General features: G+C 46.5%; 1 protein-coding gene across 6 annotated transcripts in view; it reads left to right on the top strand.

The window, feature by feature from the left end:
* LOC134945009 (ras guanine nucleotide exchange factor F-like) overlaps window positions 1–23,000 on the top strand; it is a 54,672-nt gene that overhangs the window by 1,750 nt on the left and 29,922 nt on the right. For 3 of the 6 annotated variants that reach the window (XM_063933990.1, XM_063933993.1, XM_063933988.1), the window contains 2 exons: window positions 544–664; window positions 20,072–20,312. In XM_063933990.1, the coding sequence (XP_063790060.1) occupies window positions 20,150–20,312 (163 nt within the window). In that variant the 5' untranslated portion in view covers window positions 544–664; window positions 20,072–20,149. Of the gene's footprint in view, window positions 1–543; window positions 665–18,205; window positions 18,317–20,071; window positions 20,313–23,000 lie in introns of those variants that run through there. The other 3 variants (XM_063933991.1, XM_063933989.1, XM_063933992.1) reach the window with 2 other exon arrangements.

Here is a 23,000-nt window from a genome sequence, read left to right as displayed (position 1 = left end):
GGCTGCTTTATTATTACACTGCAATTTAGATTTCCGTTTGAACACACTCCACCCAAATCTATTACTCTCTGTGCACATGTTACATTCTGCCCCATTTGCAGTGCAACATGGTTTTGCCCAATTGCTTATTTTTTTTGGTTTGGTAACAACTCTGAATAACCACCTTTGTGTTATGACATTACACTGGGTCAGAGACTACTAACATAATAAAAGTGCATAGAGACACTCTATTTATAGATTACATTTATTACATTACACCAATTCATATTCTAGTCATAATTCATATTACACCAATGTATAGAGACACCTGCATCACATTATTATATTACACTGATCTATGCAGAAGTCGTTTAACTGTATTTTTACGTTTTACTGATTGCAAATTTACATTATGTAATTTCACTAATAGATACAGTATGTTACATTATTTCTGACATTACTTCAGTTCTTGCACAATTCTACAGTAATATACCGTAATTACAGCAAACTCTGTTCTGTTAAATGTAATTCATGTTTTCTCCATTCACATCTCTTATTTTCCAGCAGTAAATCACAATCCTCAGGGTTGGGAAAACTACCAATAGGAATACCTGTCAAAGTGCCAGAAGTGTCATATGACTGATTACACTGCTCTCTGCGGTCATTCAGATAAGATGCTGTTTAGGTAAGAGTTAGAAACGTGAAATGCTTGATGTGGCTTATTCATTGCTGTTATCTGTACACACCTCACATTCCTGAGATCCACTGCAGACATAACTTTTAAAAATACATTCTTTATTGCCATAAGGCACCATATTGGCCAACAGAGGACCTTCAAATATTTATTTTCTGCTGTGTCCCAATGCTGCTGTTGGTGTGTCCTTTTACTGATGATATACAGTACACACTTATTAATAGACTGACTTCAGTGCTCCGAGACAGCTGTCCTAGATATAATTCCATAGACAGAAAGACTTTTGGTATAACATGTCTGCTAAAACCTTTTACACTTTACAATCTAAAATTTCTAAAGAATATTGTTTATTGGCCTAACATATATGAAAAAGTTTTTTTATGTTAATATAGTCCATAAACTGTATTTAGGTGGAGATTTTAACATAGTGGCTTCTCCATTTCTAGACAGAATAGGTGTATCTGCTAGTACTCAAAGGTATGCCAACTTTGGCTAATCAGCTGGGTCTCCTGGATATCTGGAGGGTACGCCATCAAGCCGATTTGCAGTACTCCTGTTACTCCTACACACACAATATGTTCTCTAGATTGGATTACGTTTACCTTTCCAATTTGTCCCCAAAAGTTATGCCATTGAGCTCAACATTATTTCTCTGACGTCCTAGTGGATGCTGGGAACTCCGTAAGGACCATGGGGAATAGCGGCTCCGCAGGAGACTGGGCACAAAAGTAAAGCTTTAGGACTACCTGGTGTGCCCTGGCTCCTCCCCCTATGACCCTCCTCCAAGCCTCAGTTAGATTTTTGTGCCCGACCGAGCTGGGTGCCATCTAGGGGGCTCTCCTGAGCTTCTTAGGAAAAGTTAGTTTTAGGTTTTTTATTTTCAGTGAGACCTGCTGGCAACAGGCTCACTGCATCGAGGGACTAAGGGGAGAAGAAGCGAACCTGCCTGCTTGCAGCCAGCTTGGGCTTCTTAGGCTACTGGACACCATTAGCTCCAGAGGGACCGAACACAGGCCCAGCCTCGGAGTCCGGTCCCAGAGCCGCGCCGCCGGCCCCCTTACAGAGCCAGAAGCAAGAAGAAGTCCGGAAAATCGGCGGCAGAAGACATCAGTCTTCACCAAGGTAGCGCACAGCACTGCAGCTGTGCGCCATTGCTCCTCATGCACACCACACGCTCCGGTCACTGATGGGTGCAGGGCGCTGGGGGGGGGGGGCGCCCTGAGCAGCAATATGAACACCTTGGCTGGCTAAAATACATCACATATAACCCCCAGGGCTATATGGATGTATATTAACCCCTGCCAGATTCCTGAAAAAAGCGGGAGAAAAGTCCGCCGAGAAGGGGGCGGAGCCTATCTCCTCAGCACACTGGCGCCATTTTCCCTCACAGCTCCGCTGGAAGGACGTCTCCCTGACTCTCCCCTGCAGTCCTGCACTACAGAAAAGGGTAAAACAAGAGGGGGGGGGCACTAATTAGGCGCAGTATAATATAAACAGCAGCTATAAGGGGAAAAACACTCTGTATAGTGTTATCCCAACATATATATAGCGCTCTGGTGTGTGCTGGCATACTCTCCCTCTGTCTCCCCAAAGGGCTAGTGGGGTCCTGTCCTCTATCAAAGCATTCCCTGTGTGTGTGCTGTGTGTCGGTACGACTGTGTCGACATGTATGAGGAGGAAAATGATGTGGAGGCGGAGCAATTGCCTATAATGGAGATGTCACCCCCTAGGGAGTCGACACCTGAGTGGATGGGCTTATGGAAGGAATTACGTGAAAGTGTCAGCTCTTTACAAAAGACGGTTGATGACATGAGACAGCTGGCTACTCAGCTTGTGCCTGTCCAGGCGTCTCAAAGACCATCAGGGGCTCTAAAACGCCCGCTACCTCAGGTGGCAGATACAGACGCCGACACGGATACTGACTCCAGTGTCGACGATGAAGAGATGAATGTGACTTCCAGTAGGGCCACACGTTACATGATTGAGGCAATGAAAAATGTTTTACACGTTTCTGATAGTACAAGTACCACTAAAAAGGGTATTATGTTTGGTGAGAAAAAACTACCTGTAGTTTTTCCTGCATCTGAGGAATTAAATGAAGTGTGTGATGAAGCGTGGGTTTCTCCCGATAAAAAACTGATAATCCCTAAAAGGTTATTGGCATCATACCCCTTCCCGCCAGAGGATAGGGCACGTTGGGAAACACCCCCTAGGGTGGATAAAGCGCTCACACGCTTGTCTAAACAGGTGGCACTACCGTCTCCTGATACGGCCGCCCTTAAGGAACCTGCTGACAGAAAGCAGGAGAATATCCTAAAATGTATATACACTCACACGGGTGTTATACTGCGACCAGCAATCGCCTCAGCCTGGATGTGCAGTGCTGGGGTGGCGTGGTCGGATTCCCTGACTGAAAATATTGATACCCTGGATAGGGACAGTATATTACTGACTATAGAGCATTTAAAAGATGCATTTTTATATATGCGTGATGCACAGAGGGATATTTGCCGACTGGCATCAAGAGTAAGTGCGCTGTCCATATCTGCCAGAAGAGGGTTATGGACGCGGCAGTGGTCAGGTGATGCTGATTCCAAAAGGCATATGGAAGTATTGCCTTATAAAGGGGAGGAGTTATTTGGGGTAGGTCTATCGGACCTAGTGTCCACGGCAACTGCTGGGAAATCCACATTTTTACCCCAGGTAGCCTCTCAACATAAGAAGACGCCGTATTATCAGGTGCAGTCCTTTCGGCCCCATAAGGGCAAGCGGGCAAAAGGCTCCTCATTTCTGCCCCGTGGCAGAGGGAGAGGAAAAAGGCTGCAGCAAACAGCCAGTTCCCAGGAACAGAAGCCCTCTCCCGCTTCTGCCAAGTCCTCAGCATGACGCTGGGGCTCTACAAGCGGACTCAGGCACGGTGGGGGCCCGTCTCAAGAATTTCAGCGCGCAGTGGGCTCACTCACAAGTGGACCCCTGGATCCTTCAGGTGGTATCTCAGGGGTACAAATTGGAATTCGAGACGTCTCCCCCCCCGCCGTTTCCTAAAGTCTGCCTTACCGACGTCTCCCTCCGACAGGGAGGCGGTATTGGAAGCCATTCACAAGCTGTATTCTCAGCAGGTGATAATCAAGGTACCCCTCCTGCAACAGGGAAAGGGGTATTATTCCACGCTGTTTGTGGTACCGAAGCCGGATGGCTCGGTGAGACCTATTTTAAATCTAAAATCTTTGAACACTTACATACAGAGGTTCAAATTCAAGATGGAGTCACTCAGAGTGGTGATCGCGAACCTGGAAGAAGGGGATTATATGGTGTCTCTGGACATCAAGGATGCTTACCTCCATGTCCCAATTTACCCTTCTCACCAAGGGTACCTCAGGTTTGTGGTACAGAACTGCCACTATCAGTTTCAGACGCTGCCGTTTGGATTGTCCACGGCGCCCCGGGTCTTTACCAAAGTAATGGCCGAAATGATGATACTCCTTCGAAGGAAAGGAGTTTTAATTATCCCTTACTTGGACGATCTCCTGATAAGGGCAAGATCCGAGGAACAGTTGGTAGTCGGAGTAGCACTATCTCAAGTAGTGCTGCGGCAGCACAGTTGGATTCTCAATATCCCAAAATCGCAGCTGATCCCGACGACACGTCTTCTATTCCTAGGGATGATCCTGGACACAGTCCAGAAAAAGGTGTTTCTCCCGGAAGAGAAAGCCAGAGAGTTATCCGAGCTAGTCAGAAACCTCCTAAAACCAGGCCAAGTATCAGTGCATCAATGCACAAGGGTCCTGGGAAAAATGGTGGCTTCCTACGAAGCAATCCCATTCGGCAGATTCCACGCAAGAACATTCCAGTGGGACCTGCTGGACAAATGGTCCGGATCGCATCTTCAGATGCATCGGCGGATAACCCTGTCCCCAAGGACAAGGGTGTCTCTCCTGTGGTGGTTGCAGAGTGCTCATCTTCTAGAGGGCCGCAGATTCGGCATTCAGGACTGGGTCCTGGTGACCACAGATGCCAGCCTGCGAGGCTGGGGAGCAGTCACACAGGGAAGAAACTTCCAGGGCTTGTGGTCAAGCCTGGAGACATCACTTCACATAAATATCCTGGAGTTAAGAGCCATTTACAATGCTCTGAGCCAAGCAAGACCTCTGCTTCAAGGTCAGCCGGTGCTGATCCAGTCGGACAACATCACGGCAGTCGCCCACGTAAACAGACAGGGCGGCACAAGAAGCAGGAGGGCAATGGCAGAAGCTGCAAGGATTCTTCGCTGGGCGGAAAATCATGTGATAGCACTGTCAGCAGTGTTCATTCCGGGAGTGGACAACTGGGAAGCAGACTTCCTCAGCAGGCACGACCTCCACCCGGGAGAGTGGGGACTTCACCCAGAAGTCTTCCACATGATTGTAAACCGTTGGGAAAAACCAAAGGTGGACATGATGGCGTCCCGCCTCAACAAAAAACTGGACAGGTATTGCGCCAGGTCAAGGGACCCTCAAGCAATAGCTGTGGACGCTCTGGTAACACCGTGGGTGTACCAGTCAGTGTATGTGTTCCCTCCTCTGCCTCTCATACCCAAAGTGCTGAGGATTATACGGCGGGAAGGAGTAAGACCTATTCTCGTGGCTCCGGATTGGCCAAGAAGGACTTGGTACCCGGAACTTCAAGAAATGCTCACAGAGGACCCGTGGCCTCTACCTCTGAGAAGGGACCTGCTCCAGCAGGGACCCTGTCTGTTCCAAGACTTACCGCGGCTGCGTTTGACGGCATGGCGGTTGAACGCCGGATCCTAAAGGAAAAAGGCATTCCAGACGAAGTCATCCCTACTTTGATAAAAGCCAGAAAGGATGTAACCGCAAAGCATTATCACCGCATCTGGCGGAAATATGTTGCGTGGTGCGAGGCCAAAAAGGCCCCGACGGAGGAATTTCAACTGGGTCGATTCCTGCATTTCCTGCAAAGAGGGGTGTCTATGGGCCTAAAATTAGGATCCATTAAGGTCCAGATTTCGGCCCTGTCGATTTTCTTTCAGAGAGAACTGGCTTCAGTGCCTGAAGTCCAGACGTTTGTTAAGGGAGTGCTACATATACAGCCTCCTTTTGTGCCTCCAGTGGCACCCTGTGATCTGAATGTTGTTTTGGGTTTCCTAAAATCACATTGGTTTGAACCACTCAACACTGTGGACTTAAAATATCTCACATGGAAAGTGGTCATGCTGTTGGCCCTGGCTTCAGCCAGGCGTGTGTCAGAATTGGCGGCTTTATCCTGTAAAAGCCCTTACCTGATTTTTCATACGGACAGGGCAGAATTGAGGACTCGTCCTCAATTTCTCCCAAAGGTGGTTTCAGCGTTTCATCTGAACCAGCCTATTGTGGTACCTGCGGCTACTAAGGACTTGGAGGACTCCAAGTTGCTGGACGTTGTCAGGGCCCTGAAAATATATGTTTCCAGGACGGCTGGAGTCAGAAAATCTGACTCGCTATTTATCCTGTACGCACCCAACAAGCTGGGTGCTCCTGCTTCTAAGCAGACTATTGCTCGCTGGATTTGTAGTACAATTCAGCTTGCGCATTCTGTGGCAGGCCTGCCACAGCCAAAATCTGTAAAAGCCCACTCCACAAGGAAGGTGGGCTCATCTTGGGCGGCTGCCCGAGGGGTCTCGGCTTTACAACTTTGCCGAGCTGCTACTTGGTCAGGGTCAAATACTTTTGTGAAATTTTACAAATTTGACACTCTGGCTGAGGAGGACCTGGAGTTTTCTCACTCTGTGCTGCAGAGTCATCCGCACTCTCCCGTCCGTTTGGGAGCTTTGGTATAATCCCCATGGTCCTTGCGGAGTTCCCAGCATCCACTAGGACGTCAGAGAAAATAAGAATTTACTTACCGATAATTCTATTTCTCGTAGTCCGTAGTGGATGCTGGGCGCCCATCCCAAGTGCGGATTATCTGCAATACTTGTACATGGTTATTGTTAACAAATCGGGTTATTGTTGTTGTGAGCCATCTTTCCAGAGGCTCCTCTGTTATCATGCTGTTAACTGGGTTCATATCACAAGTTGTACGGTGTGATTGGTGTGGCTGGTATGAGTCTTACCCGGGATTCAAAATCCTTCCTTATTGTGTACGCTCGTCCGGGCACAGTATCCTAACTGAGGCTTGGAGGAGGGTCATAGGGGGAGGAGCCAGTGCACACCAGGTAGTCCTAAAGCTTTTCTTTTGTGCCCAGTCTCCTGCGGAGCCGCTATTCCCCATGGTCCTTACGGAGTTCCCAGCATCCACTACGGACTACGAGAAATAGAATTATCGGTAAGTAAATTCTTATTTTTTTTCTGGTATGGCAAAAAACCTAGCTGACTCTGTTGAACCTCCTAATAACCCTTATGCATGTGAACACGCATGAACCCGGTATTTTTGTAAGTGTGAATGCAAACTAGAGATGTGCACTTGAAATTTTTCGGGTTTTGGTTTTGGGTTCGGTTCCGCGGCCGTGTTTTGGGTTCGACCGCGTTTTGGCAAAACCTCACCGAATTTTTTTTGTCGGATTCGGGTGTGTTTTGGATTCGGGTGTTTTTTTCAAAAAACACTAAAAAACAGCTTAAATCATAGAATTTGGGGGTCATTTTGATCCCAAAGTATTATTAACCTCAAAAACCATAATTTCCACTCATTTTCAGTCTATTCTGAACACCTCACACCTCACAATATTTTTAGTCCTAAAATTTGCACCGAGGTCGCTGGATGACTAAGCTAAGCGACCCTAGTGGCCGACACAAACACCTGGCCCATCTAGGAGTGGCACTGCAGTGTCACGCAGGATGGCCCTTCCAAAAAACACTCCCCAAACAGCACATGACGCAAAGAAAAAAAGAGGCGCAATGAGGTAGCTGTGTGAGTAAGATAAGCGACCCTAGTGGCCGACACAAACACCTGGCCCATCTAGGAGTGGCACTGCAGTGTCACGCAGGATGGCCCTTCCAAAAAACACTCCCCAAACAGCACATGACGCAAAGAAAAATGAAAGAAAAAAGAGGTGCAAGATGGAATTGTCCTTGGGCCCTCCCACCCACCCTTATGTTGTATAAACAGGACATGCATACTTTAACCAACCCATCATTTCAGTGACAGGGTCTGCCACACGACTGTGACTGAAATGACGGGTTGGTTTGGACCCCCACCAAAAAAGAAGCAATTAATCTCTCCTTGCACAAACTGGCTCTACAGAGGCAAGATGTCCACCTCATCATCATCCTCCGATATATCACCGTGTACATCCCCCTCCTCACAGATTATCAATTCGTCCCCACTGGAATCCACCATCTCAGCTCCCTGTGTACTTTGTGGAGGCAATTGCTGCTGGTCAATGTCTCCACGGAGGAATTGATTATAATTCATTTTAATGAACATCATCTTCTCCACATTTTCTGGAAGTAACCTCGTACGCCGATTGCTGACAAGGTGAGCCGCGGCACTAAACACTCTTTCGGAGTACACACTTGTGGGAGGGCAACTTAGGTAGAATAAAGCCAGTTTGTGCAAGGGCCTCCAAATTGCCTCTTTTTCCTGCCAGTATAAGTACGGACTGTCTGACGTGCCTACTTGGATGCGGTCACTCATATAATCCTCCACCATTCTTTCAATGGGGAGAGAATCATATGCAGTGCCAGTAGACGACATGTTCGTAATCGTTGGCAGGTCCTTCAGTCCGGACCAGATGTCAGCATCAGCAGTCGCTCCAGACTGCCCTGCATCACCGCCAGCGGGTGGGCTCGGAATTCTGAGCCTTTTCCTCGCACCCCCAGTTGCAGGAGAATGTGAAGGAGGAGATGTTGACAGGTCGCGTTCCGCTTGACTTGACAATTTTCTCACCAGCAGGTCTTTGAACCCCAGCAGACTTGTGTGTGCCGGAAAGAGAGATCCAAGGTAGGTTTTAAATCTAGGATCGAGCACGGTGGCCAAAATGTAGTGCTCTGATTTCAACAGATTGACCACCCGTGAATCCTTGTTAAGCGAATTAAGGGCTCCATCCACAAGTCCCACATGCCTAGCGGAATCGCTCTGTGTTAGCTCCTCCTTCAATGTCTCCAGCTTCTTCTGCAAAAGCCTGATAAGGGGAATGACCTGACTCAGGCTGGCAGTGTCTGAACTGACTTCACGTGTGGCAAGTTCAAAGGGCAGCAGAACCTTGCAAAACGTTGAAATCATTCTCCACTGCGCTTGAGACAGGTGCATTCCACCTCCTATATCGTGCTCAATTGTATAGGCTTGAATGGTCTTTTGCTGCTCCTCCAACCTCTGAAGCATATATAGGGTTGAATTCCACCTCGTTACCACTTCTTGCTTCAGATGATGGCAGGGCAGGTTCAGGCGTTTTTGGTGGTGCTCCAGTCTTCTGTACGTGGTGCCTGTACGCCGAAAGTGTCCCGCAATTCTTCTGGCCACCGACAGCATCTCTTGCACGCCCCTCTCGTTTTTTAAATAATTCTGCACCACCAAATTCAAGGTATGTGCAAAACATGGGACGTGCTGGAATTTGCCCATATTTAATGCACACACAATATTGCTGGCGCTGTCCGATGCCACAAATCCACAGGAGAGTCCAATTGGGGTAAGCCATTCCGCGATGATCTTCCTCAGTTGCCGTAAGAGGTTTTCAGCTGTGTGCGTATTCTGGAAACCGGTGATACAAAGCGTAGCCTGCCTAGGAAAGAGTTGGCGTTTGCGAGATGCTGCTACTGGTGCCGCCACTGCTGTTCTTGCGGCGGGAGTCCATACATCTACCCAGTGGGCTGTCACAGTCATATAGTCCTGACCCTGCCCTGCTCCACTTGTCCACATGTCCGTGGTTAAGTGGACATTGGGTACAACTGCATTTTTTAGGACACTGGTGAGTCTTTTTCTGACGTCCGTGTACATTCTCGGTATCGCCTGCCTAGAGAAGTGGAACCTAGATGGTATTTGGTAACGGGGGCACACTACCTCAAGAAATTGTCTAGTTCCCTGTGAACTAACGGCGGATACCGGACGCACGTCTAACACCAACATAGTTGTCAAGGCCTCAGTTATCCGCTTTGCAACAGGATGACTGCTGTGATATTTCATCTTCCTCGCAAAGGACTGTTGGACAGTCAATTGCTTGGTGGAAGTAGTAAAAGTGGGCTTACGACTTCCCCTCTGGGATGACCATCGACTCCCAGCAGCAACAACAGCAGCGCCAGCAGCAGTAGGCGTTACACGCAAGGATGCATCGGAGGAATCCCAGGCAGGAGAGGACTCGTCAGAATTGCCAGTGACATGGCCTGCAGGACTATTGGCATTCCTGGGGAAGGAGGAAATTGACACTGAGGGAGTTGGTGGGGTGGTTTGCGTGAGCTTGGTTACAAGAGGAAGGGATTTACTGGTCAGTGGACTGCTTCCGCTGTCGCCCAAAGTTTTTGAACTTGTCACTGACTTATTATGAATGCGCTGCAGGTGACGTATAAGGGAGGATGTTCCGAGGTGGTTAACGTCCTTATCCCTACTTATTACAGCTTGACAAAGGCAACACACGGCTTGACAAATGTTGTCCGCATTTCTGTTGAAACACTTCCACACCGAAGAGCTGATTTTTTTGGTATTTTGACCAGGCATGTCAATGGCCATATTCCTCCCACGGACAACAGGTGTCTCCCCGGGTGCCTGACTTAAACAAACCACCTCACCATCAGAATCCTCCTTGTCAATTTCCTCCCCAGCGCCAGCAACACCCATATCCTCCTCATCCTGGTGTACTTCAACACTGACATCTTCAATCTGACTATCAGGAACTGGACTGCGGGTGCTCCTTCCAGCACTTGCAGGGGGCGTGCAAATGGTGGAAGGCGCATGCTCTTCACGTCCAGTGTTGGGAAGGTCAGGCATCGCAACCGACACAATTGGACTCTCCTTGTGGATTTGGGATTTCGAAGAACGCACAGTTCTTTGCTGTGCTTTTGCCAGCTTGAGTCTTTTCATTTTTCTAGCGAGAGGCTGAGTGCTTCCATCCTCATGTGAAGCTGAACCACTAGCCATGAACATAGGCCAGGGCCTCAGCCGTTCCTTGCCACTCCGTATGGTAAATGGCATATTGGCAAGTTTACGCTTCTCCTCCGACAATTTTATTTTAGATTTTTGAGTCCTTTTTTTACTGATATTTGGTGTTTTGGATTTTACATGCTCTGTACTATTACATTGGGCATCGGCCTTGGCAGACGACGTTGCTGGCATTTCATCGTCTCGGCCATGACTAGTGGCAGCAGCTTCAGCACGAGGTGGAAGTCGATCTTGATCTTTCCCTATTTTTGGAACCTCAACATTTTTGTTCTCCATATTTTAATAGGCACAACTAAAAGGCACCTCAGGTAAACAATGGAGATGGATGGATACTAGTATACTTATGGATGACGAGCGACTGCCGACACAGAGGTAGCTACAGCCGTGGACTACCGTACTGTGTCTGCTGCTAATATAGACTGGATGATATTGAGATAAAATTAAAATATATATATATATAACACACTAGTACTGCAGCCGGACAGGTATATATTATGTAATGACGGACCTGCTGGACACTGTCTATCAGCACTGCAGACTCCTAAAGTAAGCTACTAGTATCAAGAAGATAGAAAGAAAAAAAAACCACGGGTAGGTGGTATACAATTATGGATGGACGAGCGACTGCCGACACAGAGGTAGCTACAGCCGTGGACTACCGTACTGTGTCTGCTGCTAATATAGACTGGATGATAATGAGATAAAATTAAAATATATATATATATATATATATATATATATATATATATCACACTAGTACTGCAGCCGGACAGGTATATATTATGTAATGACGGACCTGCTGGACACTGTCTGTCAGACTCAGCACTGCAGACTCCTAAAGTAAGCTACTAGTATCAAGAAGATAGAAAAAAAAAAAACCACGGGTAGGTGGTATACAATTATGGATGGACGAGCGACTGCCGACACAGAGGTAGCTACAGCCGTGGACTACCGTACTGTGTCTGCTGCTAATATAGACTGGATGATAATGAGATAAAATTAAAATATATATATATCACACTAGTACTGCAGCCGGACAGGTATATATTATGTAATGACGGACCTGCTGGACACTGTCTGCAGAATGCGTTTATAAAAACACCACACGACGAGTGTTTAACTTTTTCAGGCAGACAATCACAATATACTGGTGGTCAGCAGACAATCACAATACTGGTGGTCAGTGGTCACTGGTCAGTCACACTGGCAGTGGCACTCTGGCAGCAAAAGTGTGCACTGTACTTAAAATATGTACTCCTGCTATAACTGCTCCCCAGTCTCCCCCACAATTAAGCTGTGTGAGCAGTGAGCACTCAGCACAGTCAGATAATGATATACAGTATTACATATGATGCAGCACACTGGGCTGAGCACAGATATGGTATGTGACTGTGTCACACTGTGTATCGTTTTTTTTCAGGCAGAGAACGGATTAATTAAACTGGTGGTCACTGGTCACACTATCAGCAGCAAGTAGTACTCCTCCTAATAATATGCTCCCCAAAATTTGTGTCTCTCTCTAGTACTCTAGTCTAAACGGAGAGGACGCCAGCCACGTCCTCTCCCTATCAATCTCAATGCACGTGTGAAAATGGCGGCGACGCGCGGCTCCTTATATAGAATCCGAGTCTCGCGATAGAATACGAGCCTCGCGAGAATCCGACAGCGGGATGATGACGTTCGGGCGCGCTTGGGTTAACCGAGCAAGGCGGGAAGATCCGAGTCGCTCGGCCCCGTGTAAAAAAACCTGAAGTTCGGGCGGGTTCGGATTCCGAGGAACCGAACCCGCTCATCTCTAATGCAAACTATCCAGGACTAAATCCGGGTCCACGATTACCAGGGTCGGGCTGAGAACAGGGAATTTGCTTGCTTGCTAGACACGGCAAGTTCCGGTGGCTCATATCTTAAAGGTGTAATAGAGGGTGTTCCAATGGGTGTGGTTCATCAAATCGACAGTATCTAGGTCGACAATGTTTAGGTCGACCACTATAGGTCGACAGTCACTAGGTCGACATGGATGGAAGGTCGACAGGGTTTCTAGGTCGACATGTGCTAGGTCGACAGGTCTAAAGGTCGACATGAGGAATTTTTTATTTTTTTGGTGTAGTTTTCTTCGTAGAGTGACCGGGATCCCAAATTAGTGCACCGCTTCGCTCGCCATACTTCGGGCATGGTGCCTTCGCTCAGCTACCGCTTCGCTCGGCACACTTTACCGTTCCAATCGTAGTCCACGTGGATCGTTAAGTATGAAAAATTAAAAAAAAGAAAAAAAATGTGAAAAACTCATGTCGACCTTTAGACCTGTCGACCTAGCACATGTCGACCTAGAAACCCTGTCAACCTTCCATCCATGTCGACCTAGTGACTGTCGACCTATAGTGGTCGACCTAAACATTGTCGACCTAGATACTGTCGATCTTCAGACCGGATCCCGTTCCAATATAGTGGCACTTAATGATGAACGGTCTATCGCTCACTTAAATGGCAAAGATGTAGCGGACATCTTTTTCCAATATTATCAAACCCTTTATTCACAAGAACCTATATATTTGACTAGGAAAGTTTTGAAACCTTGTTTCTCTTCCACAAACCACACCAGTACACTTGGAAATCTTAACCCCGACTACCACATCTGAGGTAGCCCAAGCTATTAAAGCTTTTAAACCCACTGAAATCCCTTGGCCCTGATGGCCTTAGCGGAGAGTTCTTTGAAAATATTATGCCCTTGTGTAGTAGACACTCTTACTAATTTCTCTAATTCTATAATTGATTCTGGGTCCCTTCCTTTACATTTCAGTTCCTCGATTGTGAAGGTCCTACTGCAACATGAACAATATTCTCCTACAGACTTATATCTTTGCTTTAATGTGGCTATAAATTGTTCACAAAAGGTTTGGCTGAACATCTATAGATGATCCTGCCATGGGTTATACACCCAGTCCAAACTGGCTTCATATGGGTCCTTAGCTCTATTAAGAAAGTTCTTGCAATATTGCAGTCACTTAACACGTCCTCATCAGTGGCCCCCAGGTTCCTCTTATCCCTATGCCTGGACACTAGAAAATCTTTTGACTTGTTACCTGGGACCAAATATTTGAGACACTCCACTGCTTTGGTTTTCTGGACCCATTTACTCGCCTTCTAGTTATGCTCAGGGCCATAACTAGGGTGGTGCGGCCAGTGCAGTCACACAGACCAGGATGCCCTTGGGACGGAACCAGCTCTGCTTAGACACCATAGATCCCGGGCTCCTGCGGACAGCAGGTCATTCACAGCGGCATTTACATCCTCAGCAGGAGCGCGCACCAGACTGGCGGGGGAAGGATGTCTTCTTGCCGACATGCTGGGATGAGCAGCACAAATAGGCACTAAGAACTAGGCGTAACACATGGGCGCTGAGCTGAGGAAGCGGGGTTGTCGAATCTTTGGAAGAGATTTGGTATTTATACAATCATCAAGCAAGCCTGGCAGTGTACAACTAGTGCAGTGCCTCCATGCATTGCGGGGAGACCGGAAATCCACATATAGGGACTAATTCAGATGTGGACGGAGTTGCTGTCGCTGCTGCTTGCTTCCTTGGTCGTCTGTGTGAACATTGCGACCAATGATTGCGATGCTGGATACCAGCTTGCAACGTCTGTCAAAGTGCTGGGATCGCAGCTACATAAAGTACAGCTGCTAATAGGATACTGCTCCAAATATCTAAATATATTAGTTTTGTCAAATGATGGTACTTGAAAGTACTGTAGCTACTATTACCCAATCCAGCGGCGTCTTAACAGCAGTGTAGGACCCTGGACACAGCAATGTACTGGGCCCCCTACCCATACTCCAGCGGTAGGGGTGGGGGGTGATATCAGTGCAGCTTTGATGTCCCGCGGGCGGTAGGGGGTGTTCTATCTTCCGCTCAGCATGTAGGACCTGGAACAGTAATTTCTGCTAATTACTCCTTTACTGCACAGATGGGGCTAAACTGTAGAAGGGGGCATTGGGCTGAATAAAGAAGCCCTGATACATGACTTCCAGAGTGGTAGGGGGTGTTTAATACTTAGGGGAGGGGTGGATAGTGGAGTGGGCTTAATATTTATAATTTTCCAGTGGGAGGGCAGCTTGCTTGATTGCAGACATCTCAAGTTCCTGAAAATATATTTCTTAGCTTTGAAAGGGATAAAAAAAACTAGAGAGTCCCACCTTTCAGAAGGTTCTGGGGACTTGGGGATCAGAGTTCAGGAGCCAGAACAATTCACCAACGAAAATCTAAAACTGCATATTAGGCATGTGGAGCTGGAGCAGGGACCAGCTGCTGGAAAGCTGATATCTCTGGTTCTGGGCATAGAGGAGACAAGCTGCCAGTGTCCACCAAAAGGGGAGAGTCGCAGCTCTTGGCTTATACCCTCAGAAATACTGTAAGTCGGATAGAACCCGAGATATCAGGCTGGGAAGAGCAATTAACAGGCTTGGTTGGGGACCACTGCTTTCAAGTCGGATATCTTCGGTTCCCCCCGGGCCGATTTTCAAAACTCTGGTACCCCTGGAAAGAGGGGACCCTCAGCTATCAGCCTAGGGCCCTTATACTCCTGGGGCCCTTGGGCAAGAGCCCATTGAGTCGATACGAAAAAACAGCCCTGACCCAATCCACATGCATTCCTATACTGGGCACTAGGTCAGGGTAGATGGCTAATGTTGGAATTTAACCACGTTTTGCAATCTGTATTGCAGCTTTTATGACTGACACAAAGGTGATTATTGTGATGACACAATTTAGTCCCTGTAGCTGCAAACAGTGACAGACTGATGACAGGGGACTCGCATAGCCTAGCATATCTGAATTCAATTGCATTATAGCTGTGATCCACCAAGACACAGGGGAGCTTCCCCCCTCCACTCCCCAAGCTTCGCAGACTACATAAAAATGTAATGACAAATCCATTAATCAGAAATAACAGTGAAATACTGTAAATCCCAAAATGGTTTACTGTTCAATTGCCATTTGTTTGTTTTGATTATAGAAAGAAAGGTGTTAAAATATGGCATCAGTTTTCTCAAAAAGAAAAAACAAATTAGATAATTAAAACTGGAAATAGAGTTGTGATAATGGGTCTAATATGTACAGAAACAAATCCTGTCCCCGACTACACAACTGAACCCAATAATGGCATATAAACACTGTTTACTTAATTTAATTTTTTTTTCTGAATTTCTCAATAAGAAATTTTGTCCTAAGTTAGCCGTGAAAAATATTCTGATACTCTAGGGCGCCGTTATTCCCAAACATTTAGGAACTACTGTCCTAGGAGTTGAAGCAAATCGTTTCTGTAATGCTGCTGCTATGAGGGGTTCCCAACACTCTTTAACAAAATTGAATTAATGAATTAATGATCAAGCAAATTAACACCCACAAATGAGATATTAAGAATTTATGATGCCTCAGCACTGAGGCATCACAAGCTATTAATATCTAATTTGTGAGTGTTAATACCTTTTTTAAGCAAATACAATAAAGAATGATTTTAGAGTTTCAGTTTGTATGGGATTGTGTGCACCCATCTCTTAATGGATTGCCTTTATCTTTTTTCTGTTATCTGTTCATATTTAAATAACTGGATAGCACCTAATTGGTGCATTCTTAATGAAGCAAATCAATACTAGAGACTCCCTTAAAATTGATTATACACACTATTCTTAGTGTGGGTATCCTTCATTGTTTTGAATAAGCTTTGTGGTCCCATTTTCAAAGCTGGTGAACTTCCGCCACAAGAAACTGCACTGGGCGGGACTATGATGACAAAATTCAGCACAAATCACATCACCTGCCTCCCCGTACAGCCCACTTTGAAGGATGGCTAAGGGTGCTGGCAGCTGAGAAGAGGGTGAGGCGGCTCCCGGAGACTTGCCTGTCCTTCCAGGGGGCCCAACGCGCCACCTGATTTTCAGGAGCCTCCCGGCCGATCTGGGAGTGTAGGCCAGTATGTGTTAATTGCCTTAAATTGGAAGCAGTCTGCTGCACCTTCCACTGCTTATACGGAGCATATCACTGCCCTGCGTGACTAAATAGTAAAGTTTCATGAAGTCTGGACCCTGTGGTTCTCTCATTTTAATCTTGCCGGTGATTTTTGAGCTGTTACCTTATCTTTGTATTCGACAACCTGGGGATACATTGTTGCCTGGGGAAACTCCACCCTGTACACTCAATCTCGTTTGTCAAGGACTGAAGGGAAATCGCTTTTTCTACCAAATTGTTCATCTTCACATCTTCTGGTGTGTACAGGCCTTTGCAGCGCAGCGATCAGATAGTCGCCACCTATCGGGGAATGTATTTTCGCTTTGCAAGTGTGCGAATGGCTTTAGCAGCCGAACGGTACAAAAACGTTTTTTGCAGTCTGAGTAGCTCTGGACTTGCTCAGCCGCTGCGATCACTTCAGTTTTTTTGGTCCCGGAATTGACGTCAGACACCCGCCCTGCAAACGCTTGGACACGCCTGCGTTTTTCCAAACGGTCAATTGACACCCATAAACGCCCTCTTTCTGTCAATCACCTTGCGATCGGCTGTGTGAATGGATTCTTCGTTAAATCCATCGCCCAGCACCGATCCTCTTTGTAGCCGTACCACGCGCCTGCGCATTGTGGTGCATACGCATGCGCAGTTTTGTTGAGTTTTGACCTGAACGCAGCGCTGCAAAAAAAGCTAGCGTGCGATCAGGTCAGAATGACCCCCTTAGTGCAGATGGTTGCTGTTGAACTTCAAAGATGCAACCTTCACACTTTCACCTGAGGCTGTATAGTGGATATTGGTGTTTGGTGGGGGAGAGGGGAAGGGTAGGTTGAAGTTTTGCCTAGGGTGCCAGGAAAGCTTGCAGCGGCCCGGATTATAAGCAATTATCAATTTGCATCATTCTTCAAAATCTAGCTATAATTGTTGCTAAAAATTGATACATCATTATACAGGAAAATTGTTTTCAAAGACTGTCTAAACGAGCTTTTTAATTTGTATATAACTATCTTGTTGTTATTGCTATTCTACTGTGATTTTTAGATGTGTTTTGTTATATAATTCACCATTAAAATGTTTTATGTCTATAACACATATTGTAGTAATTAGTGTAACCAGCCCAGTTTCTTATGCTGTATATTTGTGTGTATGTGTGGCATTTGTGGTCACGTTTTTGTGTGAGTAGAATCTCAGAAGATCATGGGTCCTCCAGCACAGCAAAGACCCAAAACGCACATCCAAGAGCACAAAATAATCATAGAAAAATGAAGAAGAAAAAAAAGAAGACTTTTTTTGAATAGGGCCGTGACTAGGGTGGTGTGAACGGTGCATAGCCCAAAGCGCTCTTGCCATGTGGGCGCACTGTCGCATACGCTTGTGTATGTACCACCGATGTAGCTGCCTACCCCTTTTTGGTCTGCTTCCCTTCCCGTCCTGCAGTGTATCTTTGCACTGTGATGATCGAGGAAGTTCCCTCCTGGCACAGCAAGCTCCAAGAGTGAGTTCCTGCAGCATAAAGGAAGGAGCAGCCAGAGCTCACTCTCCTCTGCCTTCTCCAAGCAGTGTCCCGTTTCATCCTGGGACACAGTGTGAGTATCTACACTGGCAGCCAGCACACATTGTTAACTGTTACCTGCCTGGCTCTTATCTAGTACTGACAGCTCCATGCACACACGGCTGTAACTACTGTATCCTCACATGCAGTCAGAGCATCATCACCATACAGACTGAATATTATCAGTATGAACTTGAATTGAACTGCCTTCGTATTCAGCTAATGAGAGACTTTTGTCCATGTTTTTACCTCACCATGGGGGTAATTCCAAGTTGATCGCAGCGGGATTTTTGTTAGCAATTGGGCAAAATCATGTGCACTGCAGGGGAGGCAGATATAACATGTGCAGAGAGAGTTAGATTTGGGTGGGGTGTGTTCAAACTGTGTTCTGCAGAGCAGAGCAGCGGGTGATCAAAGGCTCTCCCAACTGCCCCCCCCGCCCGCGGGACACTGCTGCCCGCGGGTGGGACAGTTGGGAGGTATGAGAACATGCACAGCAGGCACTTCCAGGGAGTGTTTGGGGAGGGGGGAGGGGGGGGGTAGTCTATAATAATTGATGTGTGTGTCTGTTGCGTGTATGTATATGCTATGTGTATAGATGCATGCTGTGTGCATGTTTGAGAGTGTGCTGTACATATGCTTATGTATATGTACAGATGTGCTGTGTATATATATAGTACAGGTGAATCACTGCACTGCACATAAGGATTTTTAAATGCAGACTTTACTTTCTCAACATTAAGGGGTCAACCATGCCCCATTGTCAGGATAAATATACAAACTAAAATACCTTTTGTATATTTATCCTGATGACGGGGCAGAGTTGAATCCAAAATATTGAGCAAAGTACAGTCTGCATTTAAAAATCCTGACGTGCCGTGATATATACTGTACATATATTATACATATACACTGTGCGTATGCAGTGTGTGTGTGTATGTGTATATATATATATATATATATATATATGTGTTTGTGTGTGTGTATGATAAATATATATATATAAAATGCATGACATATATGTATGGAAACCCCCCACAAAAGTCCTGCGTTGGCCACTGTGGGGGAACACTGCCGACTAGGAATTTGGTGAGTAGCCCTTGGGCTACGATGGGCTACCCCCATTTTCTCCAGAATGCATGTTGGTAAATTCGGGCAGCATCTCACCCCCATAGAAACCTAACGGGGATTCGGCTGCCAGCTGGAATGGAGGATCGCATACCTGCTGCGTAGGGAGGCCTTTTTTCAGTCCTTGGATGCAGGATTGAAAAATGATCACTCCTGGGAGTGGGTTGATGGTTTTAAAATTAAATTCTTCAATGAAGAAACAAAGCTTCAACAAATTGCAATGGAAGAGTGGGAGAAATTACCAGCAGATGGGTGCAAGAAGCTTATAGATGGCTGCAATAAACACTTGGAGGAAGCAGTCAATGTTGCCAAAGGGTGTGCAACCAAATAATAAGAAGGCTGCCTTTAGGACAGGCCAGGTCATCTTTTATCTGTGACCTTACTACATGTAATGTAAGGAATTTTTTTTATCTTGTTCATAACTTTGGACATCTTAATAAAATATTCTGATGACAAAGTTGATACATTTCCATTTATTTCTGAAGATATTGTACAGTTTGTTCTTAAAGTTGTAGAGTGCCAATAATATTGACCAGGACTTTATTGATGGCAGATTCATATATTCCGGGCTTTAGCCGCAGCTTTGGTGCAAGCATATATGTAGTAGGTGTATTCATTGTACCCTGTTTTCTAATAGGTTTCCTTTTATTTTGTCTTCCAGAGATGTCTGTACTATTATGTGACAACAGGGGTCAGTGCTGGTGGGCACATACGCAAGGACACAAAAAGAACGACTAGTATGATCAATGGAAGTGCAGACTGTGCGTGGGAGCCCATGTCGCGGAGGGAGAGGTTCCCATGTGACCGTTTTAAACATGCCGGAGTTTTATATAATGGTTTTGTGTACATTCATGGTGGTCGGCAGGATTATCTGCTTGGGGATTTTTGGAGGTACAATATAGGTGAGATCTTTACTTCTATTATGTTATGTTTTCATACTGTATGTCTAAAAGTTTGTCAGACACATTGGGCGGTATCCTATAAGCAGTTTTTCCCGATATTTCACCAATTTTTTTTTTATTTTTTTTTCGGGCTATCCAATTATGTCACCTATAAAAAATGCCTTTTCTCCCAAAAACAAACAGGTTCAGTGAAACCTTTGTGTTTTCTTGAGAAACAACCCCGTATTCGCGAGTCGCGGCTTATCAGGGCATATAGGATAGACCATAGTGAAACCTTTAGCCGTGGTAATTTTACCGTGGCTAATAGGAAACCGCCCATAGGGGCTAATTCAGACCTGATCGCTAGCAGTCGATCTTTGCACTGCTGCGATCAGATAGTCGCCGTCCACAGGGGGAGTGTATTTTAGCTGTGCAAGTGTGCAAACACGTGTAGAAGAGCTGTACAAACAGATCTTGTGCAGTCTCTGCGCAGCCCAGGACTTACTCAGACGCTGCGATTACATCAGCCTGTCCGGGACCGGAATTGACGTCAGGAACCAGGATGTAGTCAGTTTACCTCCAATCAAAATCCCGACACCAATTGACCGATGGTCAAAATCCCGACAAGGTCAAAATCCCGACATGGACAAAATATCGACATTTAAAATACCGACAAGGTCAAAATACCGACATGTAAAATGTCGACAGGTCAACATACCGACATGAGTTTTTCATGATTTTTTTCATTGAAATCGACTTGTGGACCCGGAGGGGGAATATAATAGTGCGCGAGGCACCGTGCCCGAAGCATGGCGAGCGGACGCGGTACACTTTTTATATGGTGTCCATGTTGACTTATGTCGACATACACACAAAAAACCAACAAAAACCGCATGTCGGTATTTTGACCTATCCGGCATTTTACATGTCGGGATTTTGACCTTGTCGGTATTTTAAATGTCGGTATTTTGCCCATGTCGGGATTTTGACCTTGTCGGTATTTTAAATGTCGGTATTTTGCCCATGTCGGGATTTTGACCTTGTCGGGATTTTGACCATCGGTCAATTGGTGTCGGGATTTTGATTGGAGGTATTTCATACCGATCCCCAGGAACCCTCCCTGCAAACGCATGGACACACCAAACATTCAGTTGCCACCCACAAATGCCTTCTTCCTGTCAGTCTCCTTGTGAATGCCTGTGCGAATGGATCCTTTGCACAAACCCATCGCTGTACCCGTGTGACGCGCCTGCGCATTGCGGTGCACATGCATGCACAGTTTAGACCTGGTCGCCCGCTTTACGAAAACGCAGCCTAGTGATCAGGTCTGAATTACCCCCATTGTCCGTTCCTGTTTCGTATATGCTACATTCAGTATGCATAGTGCCTTAGAACACGCATCGCATAGCCCCATATAGCTTTGAATGAATGCTCTTCATCTGAGGAGAAAGGTAGATGTCCTTTGAGGCCACACAGACTTAGTGTGTGATGGGAGAGAGAGAGCTTAAAATCATGTAATTTAGCCACTATTTCTGCTGCGGGGTACACTGGGCTCCACAAGGAAAGACATAGGGGTGTAGAGTAGGATCTTGATCCGAGGTACCAACAGGCTCAAAAGCTTTGACTGTTCCCAGAATGCATAGCGCCGCCACCTCTATAACCCCGCCACCCTGCACAGGAGCTCAGTTTTGTAGTTGGTGCCGCAGATAGCAGGCACATAACAGAGGGGCTGCTCTGGGCAGCCCTAAGAAGAGCTTTTTTGAGAAGAAAAGTGAAGACTTCAAGGGCTGTAGCAGTGTGTACATGTCTAGTGACATTCACTGCTACAGCTCCATCTCTACCCAGCGGCGCTGTACACTCCCGAGCCCTGGTTGCCGGGTAACTACAGCAGGAAGCTCCGGTTTTCTTCTGGTCAGGCACACACGACGGGAGCTCTCCGGGATCGCGTGGCCGCGCTTCGGGAGGTGGTAAGTGGGTCTTGCTCGCTCGACCCGTACTTTATCGCGATCCGGCGCGGTCGGTGGGAGGCGGGCCGCGCGCGCTGGCGGTGGACACTGTGGCAGTACAGGCGATCCCACTAGGTCACCAGGGCATGGGTGCAGGTCAGGTTTTCCCTTAAAACCTTTTTATGTGTAGCCCGCAGTACCTGGTGGTTTTGCCAGCAGAGGGGATAAGGCTTAGACCTGGAGCCCCAGCCCCAGGGCGCCATTTCCAGCAAATGTTCCCGCCCTGGAGCTGCATATCTGACTCTCCCTCACTCCCTGTCAGTGTCTGGGTGCCATTTCTCTCAGCTACACTGTTCCTGGGACTGCTTGGGCAAATCCTCCTGTGTAAAGCCGCCTGGTTGTCAGCGCTGTGACTTTACATGACACTTAAGTATTCTACCTGCCTTTTAGACAGTGTTAGTAAAGAACGAGTGCATTTAGTCAGGGTTCTCTGGTACAAGTACCCTGTGATATACATCCAGTTCTTACTGTGCAGTGTTATATCTATTGACTACATGGCTATATATATGCTGGTCCAGTGCAGTATTATTGTTAGTAATAACCTCTGCATTGTATAACTGTGACTATATGTGTGTGCATTAGCTTGCTGAGTGGTTTCCATTTCGTGTCTCTCACTCAACTTGCTATCCCTATATTCTATAACCTGAGGGGGCTTGGTGCTTCAGGTTTTATAATTATATAGGATTTTCACAACATATACTTT

Source organism: Pseudophryne corroboree, chromosome 7 (assembly GCF_028390025.1).
Source record: "Pseudophryne corroboree isolate aPseCor3 chromosome 7, aPseCor3.hap2, whole genome shotgun sequence".
Lineage (NCBI taxonomy): Eukaryota > Metazoa > Chordata > Amphibia > Anura > Myobatrachidae > Pseudophryne > Pseudophryne corroboree.
This window is presented reverse-complemented; position numbering and strand designations above follow the sequence as displayed.